The sequence below is a fragment of the Pygocentrus nattereri genome, chromosome 6, assembly GCF_015220715.1.
Source record: "Pygocentrus nattereri isolate fPygNat1 chromosome 6, fPygNat1.pri, whole genome shotgun sequence".
In the NCBI taxonomy this organism is placed as follows: Eukaryota; Metazoa; Chordata; class Actinopteri; order Characiformes; family Serrasalmidae; genus Pygocentrus; species Pygocentrus nattereri.
Window position 1 is genome coordinate 33,044,386 of NC_051216.1, and position 16,688 is coordinate 33,061,073.

At 38.5% G+C, this 16,688-nt stretch overlaps 1 protein-coding gene across 2 annotated transcripts in view; it reads left to right on the forward strand.

Moving 5' to 3' along the window:
* The window catches only part of dachd (dachshund d), a 143,782-nt gene that overhangs the window by 89,864 nt on the left and 37,230 nt on the right, over positions 1-16,688 (forward strand). For both annotated transcript variants that reach the window (XM_017695185.2, XM_037539347.1), the window contains exons 4-6: positions 9,645-9,817; positions 11,371-11,506; positions 12,984-13,118. In XM_017695185.2, coding sequence (XP_017550674.1) covers positions 9,645-9,817; positions 11,371-11,506; positions 12,984-13,118 — 444 coding nt within the window. The remainder of the gene's footprint in view (positions 1-9,644; positions 9,818-11,370; positions 11,507-12,983; positions 13,119-16,688) is intronic.

The following is a 16,688-nucleotide window of genomic DNA, read 5'->3' on the forward strand; positions in this document are numbered from 1 at the left end:
ATGCGGTATGATAAAGTGCAATCTCAATATCAAAGTGATTATAGCAATGATAGCATTGCTGCAATTATAAAATGGGAGATGAAGGTGCAGCAATTATCAGTCAAAGACATCTCTCAAGCATGGAGTACCATTAACCCCACCAAGGCAAGTTGTCCTGCCCTGGCTCTGTCCTTATGGCCCAGCACATCATTCCTTTTCCTCATTTTACAAGAAGTGATGATATTGGTATCATGCTGCCTCAAACGCAGACAATGTTAGACTTATGCAGGGACAACTGTGCATGACAAAAAAAATACTAGATTATTAGATTATGATAGACTTGTGAGCATTAGGGAGTTGAACAACACGCAAATTTCATGATGTGTTAATTTTGCACCATGATACAATATATTTTTGACGCAGAACTAAAATATACTCATTTTGCTTTTTCTATTACTTTTAATCAAAGTCCACTTGCCAGATCAAGACTACAGTAGCTTAATTACCATATCAACTAACACAAAGTAATCATCTTATAAAGATTACATGGTTTTAAGGCGAGGGTTTTATTAATATGCTTGTCTCTTTTAGGAATTTCACGGCCATATTTCCAATTTTGCCTGTAATCTTTAAAAAAAATGGATAATGGAAAGAAAAAGGTGCTACAGAGGATTTTAGTGATGCCATAGGGGAACTGCTTTTGGTTGCCTAAAGAACCATGTTAGAAAAAGAGATTTGTGAACATGAGGAACCTTGCACCGGTGTAAAGAACCTTCACATAATATAAATGTTCTATACCAGTTGAAGGATTCTGTCATTACATGGAGGTTCTTTAAGCTTCGGAAAGGTTCTTCGCACTTTAAGGCCGTTAACCTCTCACTGTTAATACTAGACTTTTATTGTGAAATACTGATATGCAGCATTCAATTAGTGCTTGTTTTTGTAATTCTTGCTCGGCATGCTCAGTGTGGTTACAACATTGCTTTTCCTTTTTTTGCTGGAGTACTTACTGCAACCAGTAATTATGCTAAGATTTAAAAAAAACTGCAGCATTGTTCAGTTCAATATAGTAAGGTAATTCAGTGCTGATCGTTTTCCAGCATTCATATTCTACTTCAAAATAAAGATAGTTGTGACGTGTATCACATTCCCTCATGATGAATTTCACTATGACCCACAGGCAGACTGAGGGCGATGGGATGCTAATTTTGTAATTAGAACAGATGATGCAATGGTCAGCCTCATCCTCTCAAAAGCCATCCCACATAGCCCAATGCTTTGTGATTGATAACGCCGCTCAATATATTTCATTTCAGGGTCCGAGTCAAATGACAACTGCCTGCCATTGACTGAAAGCAATCTTTTTAAAAGGGGACCCTTTGCTAAGTATCAGATGGAGATGATTCTTCTCTCTGCTTGGGTGTCACAGTCCCTTGTGAGAGGGGGAGTTATTGATTGTTCTTGAATATATTGTGCTTTCAGTGGAAACAGCTGCTGGTAATGCTGCCCCCTCTTCTCGCCATACTGCTTGCAGTTTATTGAGAATGATATGGGACAAATTTAAACTGAAACCAATTCAAGGCCAAATTGGGTGTGCTTGCAGTAATGTATCCTGAAGGCCTGTGTCTGGATAACTTTGACAATATGGATAATTATGTTAACCAGATCCTGTTGCCAGCCTTGTCCAGCACTATATCCCTGAAATCTGTAGTAGTGAACTAAAAAATGTTTTAGCCAGAATAAATGTACATGTATGGTTTTATTCAGTAAATATGTTCTAAAGGGTATATAATCCAACACACCCTTTATGATTGAAGTGTATGTGATTAAATTGTGTATAATAATTATAATAATCATTTTAAAATGAATGATAAATAAGTTTAGTAATTAATACTGTTGTAGTCGAGCGCTAGAGGCAGGTCTGAGTCAAGATTGAGACCAGATTTTGTTTCTGAAAATAAAGAAGAAGGGGGAGCGGGGTGCTGAAATTTGTTTGTAGTTTATTGTACATTATATATTCATAAATATTTTTATATTTTATTATATATTTTGTAATATATAACATTAAATAATATAAAGCCTACATACATACATACATTTTTATTATTAAATGAAAACATAACAAAGAATAACATTCCAACGTTACATTTGATGGATCCAATGAACATCAGCAAGCAAATAATACCGAGCAAATTAGATCCTCAACTGGTAGCAAACAGATTTTATTCAAACATGTACTTTTTTCTGTTTGAAGGCATTGTTGATATTCAGTAATAATCAAAAAAGTTCTGTTTCCAGTTATATGAGAAGGAAACACTGCACTCAGGTGGTCTCGAGAACAATTTCCGGGTCCATCCTCCCCCTGAGACAGAGACAAGATTGAGTCCAAATATGTTGAAACGGAAACAAGACTTTAAACTGAGACAAGATTTTTACGGCTACAAGACCGGATTCTAGTAGTTTCTTTGGTCTTAAGACTTGAGACAAGATTTACAGTCTCAAGAGCAAATGACCAAATGCTGGTAATTTGTTTGCAATTTGAAAATCTTGAGACTGGATTCAGGTGCTACGCTAATCATTTGTTTGGTATCTGTAGGTCATCCTAAAGTCGTGTTTAGCATAGTAGTACTTAGGCTACTTAAGTGACAATTTCTGCCATACACATTGCTATATAATAATTTGCATGGTGGTGAAGATTCATTAAATGAATGGCTCAAAGATTTCTTTAAATGCCATTGAAAATGAATGAAATGCATTAGATTGAAATTGCTGATAACTGAGCCCTGACAGCAGACATTATAAATTCTCCTGTAATTCTCTCTTGTAATAAGAAACAAAATCTTGTATGCATTTTTATGCATTGTTTTGCATTTTTTGTCATAGTATTTTTTTCATTTGAAACAATTTCAAAGGCTTCATTTTTATCCATTTTTTTTCTTTTTCAGTTAAAGATTGGAATCTTTGAAATCTTTCTCACAGTATGTTACTGTTCAGTTAAGCCCATTTTTTATAGATTTGCCTTTTGACTATTTGATGAGTCATCAGTATAATTGCTAGATTACTTGATTACTCATATAATCGACAGCGACTGCCCCAATAATTATTATAGAATGATATAATTATTTACTCTCCTTTTGTAAAAGGTATCGTCATTTTATACATCAGTCTTATGTGACATTGTATATCCACTAAATGCTGAGCATGGTTTATTAATGGCCAGGCTGTGTAACAGGTAGTGTTATTGGAATAAAACCACTCCACCATATGCCAAGGACTGCTGCTGGGCCTTTATCCTACTGCAGAAAAAATAATAAAACAGTGCTGTCTGTCTCCTCTGTAATCCCTACCACATGTTTGCTTTGATGGTTCTGGGGGTGGCTGTGTAATTATGCTACCTCATCAAGTCAGAGATGTTTTGTTGCCATTATTTTTGAAACTCTCTATCTTACAAGTGTATAATAGATGTTTTTTGTCTCATCTTTATCTTCTGTTTCTTTTATTTAACCAAAACCTCCTCGATCAGATCAGCAATGGTATGAATCATGAAATTACTTCTGCGTCACCGTCTGAAATTTCATGTGGGTTTAGCCATTGCAGAATCAACAGAACTGCAAAAGAATATTTCACCTCACTGATATGTTTAGATGTAAATAAATCCATGTTTGTTGTTGATGTTGTAAATACAGGAGAAAAGGCTCCTCTCAATGACACTAGGAGACTGTGGGTGGCTACATCAAAGTGAAGTATCGTCTACTCCACAGCCCCTAATGAGTTACAGGGTTTAGCAGCTTTGACTGGCTATGCCATCTGTGAATAAGAAAACAATCTCTGGCCCTGCCAGCATGCCAGACTCCTGTGGGTCTGTGAAGGGCTCGCTGCTTTTATTTCCACTAGCACCTCTTGTGCCTGTTTGCTCTGCTAGTTTTAATAGCTGGAAGCCCTTTGTAGTATCACAGTCAGAATTTATTTACATTAGAAATGTATTTTTGATTGCTGTTTTCAGAACAGAAAGCTTCTGTTTTTCATAAAACATTCGCCTTGTTTCTACATCGGCCAAATCCCTAAATTAGCCACAACAAAGTGCACTTCCTAAACCATGTACGCCCTCACCTTTGAGGACAAGGTCCAATCAAAGTGGTGCATTTTATGAAGGTTATTAATGCGGACGGCCATAACCGCAGGTCGTAGAAATGCTGCGCCACACACAGCCTAACGTCAGAAAAACAGCAGACTGGTCTGTGACTAGGGCGAAGATGAAATGAATTCTTATGTTGCTTTAGTTTCGGGTTAGTTCAAACAACCAAAGGTTTTGTGCATTCAAATCCAGGGACTGACCGAAAGTGTGTTTGTTTAGACGCAGGCATTTACGACGCATCGTTCCGTCGCAGTGCACTCACAAACAAAGACAGATAGGCTGGAAACAAGTCATTTAATTAGTGCTGCAAGCCCCATCCCTGACTGCAGCAACCAATTATACATTCCACAGGCATCCACAGGTCCTATTTCACGGGAGGAAAGCAAATCTTTTCTGGCCCAAGCTCATACAGTACATCTTTCCCCTTCCATTTAAGCGAAGGTAAATAGCAGAGACAGACAGCTTCATTAGACAGCATCTGAGGGGCAGGCAGGGGCGGATTGTCGCTTAAATAGTGGGCTTTTACTGGAGGGCTAACTGGCGACCTCGGATCAATTACAGCTGACATTATTGTTTGTCGTGAGCTCTTACAGGACAGAGGAGGAGAGACAGGATGGGCCAGAGCTCCGCCGAAAATGTAATTTTCCTCCTCTTTTGCCTTCATTCCGCAAACAATAAATCACTCAGTTGAAGAGATAATAAAGTGCCAAGTAGGAACTGGTTTAATTTTTGTCAAGGGAAATCTTCCATCCTCACCAGGATAATGCAGCAAGAGAAGATGGCTACAGGGTAGCTGTTAACATTGTGAGAGCTGGGTTTTTACTCATACTCTTGATGCTTTATTGTGCTGTTAGTCATCATGTTACCTATCATTGACTGCCATGTGCCATTGTGACGACTATGAGAAAGATAAAGTGCTTTAGGTGAATGTCTTATATACTGATGGCATTAATGTAAAATGTTGCACTCAAACCTTTGTCAAATATACATGGAATTATCAAGATTATTTGTGGAGGCATGCTTTTGGGTACCCCTGTGAACAGTGAATGGAATGGCTTTAATATTGATATTTTTAATGAAATGTTCAATCTACAGTCTTATGCAAAAGTTTCAGTACCCCTGGTCAAGCTACATGTGTTGTAGTGAAAATCAGTTAACACATCCTTTATAGAGAACATGCATGCACATTTTAATGCACAAGTACTTTTTATTTGCTGAATTTAACATACTGGGGAAAAACATAAAAGGTATAGCGCATTTTAGATGTCATGTTTTATTTTTTTCCAACGTGTCAAAATCAATAAATAGAAATTGCATACTACATTTTAACAAAAATGGAAAGGCTGTGTTAACTTTTCACTTAGATTTTCACAAAACATGTCATTCAAACATGGTGTGTTCAAACTTTACCGACTATTTATGTTAACTAATAAGCCAGTAGTGAATGACAAATGAACCTTACACATTATTTGCTCAAACTTACCTTCTTAATGAGCTTTATATCTTCTTAAAACTTTAAAAAAAATGTAATTTAAGTTCTTATAAAAAAGCTTTAGGTTTAAGCTACCTTTAAGTCGGGGATGTGTCATTTACTAACAAAACCAATAGATTACTTGTCAAAATTGTAAAGTGTAATATTTGATATATTTGATCAATTGTATAACTATATGTTTTCATTGCTTAATGCTCTGATCACATTCATCAGATTGCTTATTTGTATTGTAATAAACTACCATGAATGAAGCATATTATTTTTTCTAATGATACCAGATTGTATAATATGAAAAACATAATTGTATGCATTGCATAAATATACAGTACATGTACAAAAAATACAGTATATGAACTCAGAGCCTTCAGAATAGCCAAAGTATGTATGTACATCTCCACATGTTTTTGAAAAGAAGACCTATAACACAAACATGAATAACCCTAATTAAAATTGTTTGCATTTCTAGTGAGGAGGGGCTTCGTAGTTGGGATCACTTTATAGCGAATAATCGCTTGGTGTCTACAATGTTTTGTAGTAATGGTTTGTGTTCTCATCAAAGCGTGAAGAAACACCCAGCAGCGCTGCATAGCTTGTGCCTCAAAAACGTATTTCCTGCCTTGGAAAGGCAGATACAGTTTTTGACCTCCATGACTTTGATGTGTTGTGAATTGACTCAAAAAACTGCAATTTAGCTAAAAATTGCAGATTAGTACATTGAAAGGTTAGCCCATAGAAAAACTACTATTTAATACATAGACAAAGATTTTTATGTGCTCTGGGACCCATAAGATCTTAGATAGTAGTACTAATACTGATGAATAATTTCCTGCATTGTTGATTTGCCGTTTACTGTTTCATGTTTTTTTTTTTTTTTTTGCCTTAAATGTTATTCAGTTGACGTACCACAATAATGAAAAAAGAATAATTATTCCACAGACTTCTGTACTTAAGTTCTGCTGGAAGACCTTGGTGAAACCCCTCTTAGCTTGTCAGATATCCTTACTGTGCTTTGAATAGGCCATTATGACTGAAACATCACTTGAGGATGGAGAAACATGAAAGGAGGTAGTACAGGCAGAAAGGGAGAGAGAGATTAGGCCCTGGAGAACAGGCCGCTACTGTATGCCCAAGCAGCAGCGTCTCAGGCGTTGTACACACAGTGGAAGTCGGTCAGCACAACAGACATCATTCATTGCAGGGAAATGATAGAGAAGAGGCATTTAAATGACAAAAGCAAAGTCATATCATCCTTTAATACACTTCTCCCCGCCCTTCGCTTGTATATGTTGATTTGCTGAAATCCAGTCAGATCTTGCTTGGGGAATCACAAAGGCACGGCACCACTCAATCTGGCTCTCGAGGAGCTCTGAAAGGTGGATGTGTGCATGAATGCCTCACTCAATTTGTTTGGATGTAGCGCTGTAAGTATCCTGCAATCACACTGCACTGCTTTGGTGCGTTTTAATTGAGTCCGGTCCTGGGAGCCGTAATTGATTCAGACTCTCGAGCGGAGGCGCCTTTACAAGGTGCTGCTTGGCTTCTCTCTCTTTAATCCTCTCCTTCTTTCTACTGTTTGGGAATGTGTTTTCCCAGTGAATCCGCTGGCCATCTTTCTTATGGAAATCAACTGTGCTTTTTCCAAGAAAAGCAATGACACAGAAGGGGAGGGCTGTTTTTTTATGTCTTCTCTTCTCAAACGCTGTGTCTGAAGGCTTCCTGATGTAGATCCGCTCTCACCCCTCGGCCACTGATATTTTGTACAAAAGCAAAGCAGACTTGTTTAGTGTATTATCCCTCTTGTGTTTCTGTCCCCTTTACCTTGAGCCAAGTGATAGAGGGAGGCGTGTGTGTGTGGGTGTGTGTGAGAGAGAGATAGAAAGAGAGGAGGGGTGCAGGAGCTCAATCAATTCCACAGGAGACGCTGAAGTTTTCTTTCAAGCAGTTGAGTGGAGCCTTTGAATGCTGGAGACCAAAAATTTCCCTGTTACTTTTGATCCCCCAGTTCAAAGTGGGGAGAGGCAGTGAGTGGGTCTGCGGTTCAGGGACACACACCAGGCTGTGACCTTATTTGTGCGCACATGTCCTTTGAAAAAGGGGGACAGTTTCGCTTCCACCTATTTAATCACTGTCTCAGGATGTAGAACACTGGCTCCCAGTTATATTGTATATGAACTGAACTCAACTTTTGAAAAGATCTAGAACTGTCCAGAACAGGAAGAAATATTAGAAATGTAAGAACTCAAGATTTATGATTCTTGACTACTAAGTCATTATTCAGATGTAAGCAAATGTGCATCACTGACCAAACTTTCTTGGTTAGAAGTTTTTATGGCTTTTTACAGTACATGTTTTGTTGATTTCTAAGTGAAAATAAGTTAACAAATCCTCTACAGATGGAAAATCAAAACAGGTAATTTGACCAAAGGCACTCAAACTTTTCCATATGACTGTGTGAAGCTATCTAGGCAATAAGTGTTTATTTGCTCAGAATAAATGCCGTGCAAGTCTAAGTATCTGTATTTGGACTATCAAAAAATGACTGAAATTGTTCTTCAAACTAGCTCATACATTATCAACTGCTTTTGCTTGCTACATTTTACATTTATTTATGTTTATTTACATCTATTGTAGTGATATATGGTGTTTTCACAAGCAAAAACATAATAAATGGTTTTAAATACATAAGCTGCCAGAACAGCTTCACTGCACCTCAGAGTTAATTCTAAGTCTCTAGAACTGACTTGGAGGAATAAACACTATTCTTCCAAAATACATAGAAAGATATAGAAATATTTCATCGTAGGATAAAGGCTATCAGTCAGAATAACTTTTGTATTGATTTCCAGTGACCCTTCACTCTAAGGGGACAATTGGAACTAAACCTTGCCAGCCACATGACCCCCCCCCCCCCACACACACACACACAGAGGTCACTACAGAGGTCACTACAGAGGTCAAGCATTCAGGCCTGTACTGTTCTTGACCGATCTAACAGTATCACTTATTCCACCTCCAGTGCTAGTTGCTTTTGTGTTTGTCCTTATGCATCACACTGATGCACAATGTGCACATTGACTACAATGTCCAGGTCTGTTTACTGATGTCTTTCCCATAAATCTTGATGCAGATGTCACTTTAGTCTCTGTTGAAACACTGTTCAGTTCAGTGGTCTTTGTGACTGTAGCTTGTAACATCTGTGCCTGATAATGACCCCCCCTTTCAAAGTCACTTAGATCTGTTCCTTGTGCTGTCTTGTTCCAAAATCGAGGTTAAATGTAATCAATAATAATAATAATAATCATCATCATCATCATCATCCTCATCATCATCATCATAATTGTATCATGTATATACCTGTCTGGAAGCATCTGCTCTCATTATGTTTCTCTCTTTTTTTTTTTTATTTGTCACCAGTCTATACAAAGAGAATAACTGTACAAGCAACACAGTCTCTGGCCCAAATACCCAAATACTTATAATTAGCTTGTAGCCATGTCTGGATGCAAGCTTATTTTTAATTAGCACTGTTTTATTTCAGTAATGGCTTTCATGTCTGCCTCATTTTTTGTTTTTTTTTTTAATGCATTTACTATTAATAGTGAAACATTTCCATAATTTTACAATTTTCCACACAGAGCTTAATTGAGATGTTTAAGACATTATCATCTCTGTTATCATTATCATCACTATAATTATAGTATAATCGATGTAAGCATATGTATTATTAACACTGACTGTAAAATATTTATGCTTATTGCTAATGAAGATAATGATTTGAAAACAACACTACAGGGAAGAATTACAGTATTGAATTTTGCAAATTGGTTATTATTGCAGTGAATATTTGTTAGGCTGTGTCAGCAACATGATCCACTTGATGGATGAGATGGGAATCGTTTGCAGGCATTTTGTGGATGCTCACTGTTTAACTCTCTTGCATGCTGGGCACTCCTTCCATCTTCATTTAACCATTGTTAGCCCGGATTTAATGCCAAAATAATGAGTCCATTAATTTTTCCCATTTCTGACCTGTTTCAGGTTTGGAACTGCCATTCATGATGATGCCCCACCCCCTGATCCCTGTCAGCCTGCCTCCTGCATCAGTCACCATGGCAATGAGTCAGATGAACCACCTCAGCACCATCGCCAATATGGCCGCCGCAGCACAGGGACAGAGTGCCCCATCCAGAATGGTGACATCAGTGATTAAGGTAACCCACGGTGCCGCTCGCTCATTGTGTTGTACACATTCTCTCATCGGCCGTGGAGGGGGGAGGGGAGGGTGCTCTGCAGCATGATCGGTGCTTTCTTGCGCCGTCGCCGGGGCACAGCGTACCACAATAGCCTCGGCCAGAGGAGAATGGAGGGGAGAGGCAGAGAAGGGGGGAAGAAGGAGGGGAAAATGGAGGGATGCAGTGTTAAGAGGCTGTGTTCAAGAGTGCTATAGGAAGCTAGCTGTGCTGTAAGTGTGCTGCACTGCTCTGATGTTCAGAGACAGCCACTGTAGCAGCGATTTTAGAAGCTGTCGGCCAGCAGGCTGGTGCACCGTAATGGCTGCGGATGTGTGTGTATCTGTTTGTTTTCAAACCTTTTAAGGACAGAATGTCCTGACTTTGCAGGGAAACCATGGGAAAACAAGGGCTAATCTACAATGTTCGGTGCCAACAAAATGATTTTGTTCCATTTTTTAGTAAAAGGGCAAAAACATTTATTTTTGGTTAATGTTAGGGTTAGATTTAGGGCTAGGCTAAGCAAATTAAGCATAGGTACTAACACTATATACATATTACATACATATTTACAATACTGTGTAGGTATCTGAGAGCACATATACACACATACACACACACACACATTTCCTAAACCGCTTATTTTCCTGGGTCGTGGAGAATGCTGAAGCCTATCCCACCTCTCATTGGGCAGGAGGCAGGAAACTGGACAGATCACCTTCACTCATTTAGGGCCAATTTCCAATTTGCTTGACTGCATGTTTTGGACTGTGGGATGAAACCGGAGAACCCGGAGGAAACCCACGCAGACACTGGGAGAACGTGCAAACTCCAAACAGAAAGGACCCTGTTTGCCCAACCAGGGAATTGAACCCAGGCCCCAGTAAGTGGAACAAACATGAAAAAGTTCCCAAAACTGGAGTTAAAAGTGTCATTAAAAGGTGGAGAGAAAAAAATGGGACTAGAATACCTGGTAGAACAGCAAAACCATCACCCTAAGATAACCAACACCTAAAGCTTTCATCTTTGAGAGAGGAGAAAGTCAAACTCAAAGGTCAGAACCAATCCACAGGTGTTTCTGTTCATCTTTCTACTGTGAGAAAAACAACTCAATGCTTTTATTACAGATGCTGAAAAATGGATAACCTGTCCTTCATGGCCATTTTGACAGCAAATTAATCAAATTAGGGGTAATGTTTTCCTTTTGCATATTGTTGTTGTTATTGTTTTCTTGCTTGACATGTGACATTGTTTTACAATGATTAGACCAATAGAAATGCTCCAAAATTGCTCTAAAGAAAATTCCTTTACATGAACTTACTTTAAAAGTTAAGAACGTTTTTGGCTTCTCTGTAAAGAGTTGTTTTCCTTTGGGCTCCAACACCCCCAATGACCCAGGATGATAATCGGCTTAGGTGATGAATTTTTCTTTGGACAGCAGCAATATATATATGTATTTACACATGTGTGTGTATATACATCACGTTCTGATATATAAAAACAAACCTGTGTGTGTGTGTGTGTATGTCTGGCAGGAGCGGGTGCCTGACAGTCCCTCCCCTGCTCCTTCTCTGGAAGACGGCAGAAGGCCGGGGAGCCGTCCCTCATCCCAGCGCAGCAGCAGCGTCTCTAGCTCCCCTGCACACACTGAAAGCTCCTCTGACAGAATCCGTACGTCTGCTCTGTCTCGCACTCTCCACCTCCCCTCTCTCTCTTCATCTCCCCTATCATTTTTTCCTGTCCTCTTCTTTCTCTCTTTCTCTTTCTCTTTCTCTTTCTCTCTCTCTCTCTCTCTCTCTCTCTCGCTCTCTCTATGCACACAGCCACACAAGCACTCAAGAGCCAGCACTTGTGCTAAAAATGCCCATTGTCATGAGAGAATGTGTCTCTCTTCTCATTCCATTGTTTTTCATCAACTGAGAAACCTATATATTCGTATCTTTTTCTGCATACACTTCCAAATAAAATACCGTGCATTATCTGTTCTCCATTCAGAACCACTGGACAGCTTTGTGCTCATATCTCATATTTCAGTCACATTCAGCTATATCAGTGAAGATAAGATTAACTCCTCAGTCACAAGTATATGCCTTTCTATATTAGTCTTTTTCAGTTCAAATGCACTTATCCATTATGAAACAACTCACATGCTTATGTTAGACTTTGATCAGATACCTGAGAACCTGAGAACACAGACCTATTGCACATGCAGACACATCAATACTACTATGTATTCCAGTTTGATTCCCTGTTAGTAATATATTACACTACCTTCAAATATATTTAAGGATATTTCAGGACACAGTATGCATATAGAAATAGCCCTAAATTATGCACTGTATGTTCAAATGTTTGTGGATACCTGTTCATACAATATTTCTACTGAATTTAAGGGTACTAGTTGGTTGTTTTGCTGCAGTAACAGCCTATAATCTTCTGAGAAGGCTTTAAGCAGTATGTTGGAACATTGTGAGTCTTTGCATTCAGCTACAAGAGTATTAGTAAGCTCATTTAACTGATGTTGGATGATTAGTTGTGTATCATATGCGCCACTCCAACTCATCCCACAGGTACTGGATAGAGCTCCATCACTCAGGCCCAAACTTGGGGGGCTTTATAGCCCTCTAACCGACGCTTTGCATTGGGCATGGTGACCTTAGGCTCATGAGCGGCTGTTTCAGGGTGTCCAATTCTGTTTGCAGCACTTTTCCATGGAGATTATTCAGTATTTGAAGTATCATATGTTTTATCGGACAAGCATTAAATTTGTTGTTTGCGTGTACTGTAGCCCACCCATTACAGGTTACTGTTTTGTGTCATTCCTTCAGGACTATCCTGAATGAGAAAAGTGGCTGACCGTCATTCTTCTTCACAAATTCAGCCACACTTTAAAATTTTACTGATGGTTCTACTTGCAAGACAGGGCATTGGCAAATAACATTTTGATTGACTGGCCCATTGATTTGGAGATGAGGTTTACCACAAATCACAAACAGATGAAAGCCAAGGACATTTTCACCTCCTCCAGCATGAGGCACCTTTTTTCACAGGCACAAATCATTATTCATCACTAGACGTGCCTTTTTATTGCAGTGACCATTGATTGAGAAGATGTGACTGTAAGATGACTTTGTCTGTTCTTTTGAAGCTGTTCACCAGAATGGGCTCTCAATGAACCAGGCCCTTTTGGGCCTCTCGCCCAGCATCCTTCCTGGACCTAAGGAGGGTGACCTGGCCACTCATGACATCGGCCACGAGGCCAAGAGAATGCACCCTGAGAAAGGTCAGCACTCTTTCTTTGTAACATATAACTGCAGTGTTGAAAAAAGGTGCTAGCAGTAGGATTGATTCATTCCAAATTTCTCAATTCCAATACCTCCAACCATTCTCTGAATTTGTTTTGATTCCTAAAGAAAAAAAGGCAAGGTAAGATTAAGCAATAATATCATATCTCTCCCTTCTCTTCCTACTTTTGTATTTTATACACAAATGGTACAGTAACATGTTACCATATTGGAAAAAATGTGATTTCTTTTGCTAAATCATTGGGGTTAGTCTGGTTGCAGTGTGACTAGTCAAGTGCATCAAACAGTAATTTCTTAGTAAATAGTAAATTCTTCTGAATTTCTTCATAGCTGCAGTTTAAATAAATGTGACATTAATGGTGCCTGAAAGTATACCACAGGTGTCATTTTTGGCAGCAAAGTTAGTCTAATCCCAAAATGTTTTCATCCCCCAAATATTTGCAGTTGCTGTCATCACAAAGGTTTTGACGGCTTTACAAAGTTGAAGGCAAACATTGGCAAGCAGCACACCAGCGGATCTCACACTAACTGCAGTTTTATGCTTTGGGTCTGTTTTTTATTGTTTGCCACAAGCGGCATGCCACCATGAGCGTGTACAGAATGCTCCAACAAGGGTTTTCACTTGTCACAAAAAAGTATTGTGGAATTGTTTTGTAGTAAAAGGCTGTAGAGAATCAAAGTGAAGAATCTGAAAGAGCAAAATGATCCTGTTTTAGTACAACCAAGCTCCTTTTGACAAATTCCTGAATAGAATTAGTAGAATTAGCAGATCATACCCAACTCTAATTAACAGCTTGCTTAATTTTTAACGTTTCTACATTTTAATGTATATTTTAATGCTGTATTATTACTTTTTATTTATTTAGGATGTAGCCGGCACTGAGATAAGCAAGCACAGTTGAATAATACATTGTGGTAAGGGTATGCATATCATGCTGTATAATAATAATAATAATAATAATAATAATAATAATAATAATAATCACTAATGCTAATTTAACTGCTCCCACCACTAACTGCAATGATAATATTCTTATTGTCAGGTAATTAAACAATATTGGGTGTGCTACTATATTGCGCACTGTTTTAAGCATGCTGTATAGAAGTTACATTTTTCAGAGTGAGGAGAATTATTAGTGGATTATGCAGAAGACATATTAGTGTTAAATTATCAGCATATTGTGGCACATAGGATTCAGTCAGGTTTTTGTCAGGATGAAGAATCACTGAGAGCTGTCATACAAATACAGCATGTCAAATAGCAGGCTTGTTTTAAATGAAAAGGTGGCCATTTAAAAAAAATAATGCTTTTCATTTCTCTTCTGTGAATGAAATAGACACATTTGTCAGTTCTTTCCAGTGACGATTTAAGTCTATTGGAAACAGCAATAGATGAAAACCATAATTAAGCATACAGTGTGTCTGATGTCAGAAAAGTGGAATTCAGATCAGTAAGACAGTTCAGTAAATGCCCTAGACGTCTTTAACTCAATACTAATCAACTACAGACATCAGCATACCTCTGCTTTTCAAGTGGAGTATAACATCACTTTCAAGTGCAGACCATATTTAAGAGCTTATTGTTTAAGATTACTATTTACAAATGGGCTTTCCTTTTATTGTGAGCCAATTAAGTACCATGGTTTGAGGGAGAAGGAAAGTCCACACGCAAAGCGTTTGGATTAAATACAAAATGAAGCAAATAATAGATTTGAGTATTCTCTGATGGCTGAGGCCTAGGGTGGGGATTTGTTGGCTGGGGGTGATAATGATATTAAAGCCACTGTGGAAATCACTGGGCTGTATGTTCCCGTCTGAGTTGGTCCAGAGAGAGGAGATTGCACTGGACCTTCCCATACATAGTGCAAGCTTGTGAAGCAGAGTAATTAGCATGATTATATGAATTTACAGGTCAGGACTTAGGTGTTATGGGTGGGGAAATGGAGGAGGTGTTTATGGGAGTTCTTGGATATGCTTTGTTTGATCTTTGTTGATTTCTGTTTGCAGATAGTACTCCCACTGTATGTCTGTGTATACACGACGGATGTTCGTGCTTGTTTATGATAATATTATCATGATACCTGTCATTCCTCTGAATGTATTGCTTGTATTATTCCCCAATAGAGACATATCAGCGCTGTGCAAAGCTTTCCGTCCCCCTCTCTGTAGAGCAATTCTCTCAGCCTCTTTAGATAGCAATTGAGCTAGATTGGTCTTGATTCTCTCTGACTGGGGAAAAATCCACATTGTCTATTTGTGTTACCATTGCATTACCATTTAGATGCCCACCATTCCTAATATGTCACACAGCTTGATTAGAATTCAGGGCTCTCTAACGCGCACACCAAAGGTCTCAGGCTGTGGAAAACATTTTTATAAAATAATCCATTAATGCAGAGGAGTGCAACTAAATTAGTTACCAATTTGCTGAGCATGAATTAATGAACAGAGCTTCTCCCAGCTCCCAGAGTTGTAATTTTCATAATAACCTCAGACCTTTATTTGGCAGGTTGTTTAGTTTTTTCGTTTGAAGGTTTTCATTAGTCTAATGAGGACTGTGCAAGGGCGAGCAGTCAGCACAATTTACATGAGGAAGCTATCATAATAAATGAGGCAATTTGAATAACACGCACAGGTTTATGCTGCAAGATAAGAGAGATTGTACAGCCAGATCTGGAGGTAACCAATACATTAGACCAACTAATAACCAAAGTAATCCCAATAAAAGCCTTAAGTGAAGGGAATAAAATTAATGATAGATATATTGAACTGTAATGATATGATACATGATGCATTAGATTAATAAAATAAGTGTCTGCCCATTGTTAAAGAGGGGACCATCGTCTAGCCTGCCTTTTGTTTATGGCGGGGGCCCTTTTTAATTAGAGTTGTTCATCGGATCAGTTTGTTTAGACAAATGAGATTACATTCCAATGGTTTAATGGTATTTCTCCACTTGTTTGATCTTTATGGTCTTGGCAGGGCATTAAATTAATTTCATGCGTTGTACTTCCAGCGCAGTGCAAAGTGCTACATTCGAAGCTCCTGCGTCATCTGTATCCAGGCAGGAACAGAGTCTGGACAGATGACACAGAACTGGCGTATCATTCATGTGTTTAGAAGCTTTCTGATCTCTCTTTATCTGTGTTTCTTTGTTGATGAAGGGCTAACTCTCTCTTTCTTAGTTTAAAAGCTGATTAAAAAAAGGAAGAAGTATAATACAATACAGCGTTACCATATGGCCATCGCTGCCTCTGTGTTTGCCAGGTTATCTTTGCCAGCAGAAATATGAACGCATTTGGTGGTGTTTCACACCAAAGTGAAGTAAAAAGAAAAGTGCTATTAGAAAGTTGGGACTAATTGAATTGCTTCACAAAGAGAATCTGTCAGAATTGCTTTTGACAAGCCTCTGTCTCATGAAACAGCAGGTAGTTGACAAACAAGGAAATTTGAAAGGCGCTAAAGCCTTTGGCAGTAAAACTCATTTTGGACATCAAACATTTAACATCGTTCCTCTCTCAGGGGGAAATGCTCATGAATACATGCAC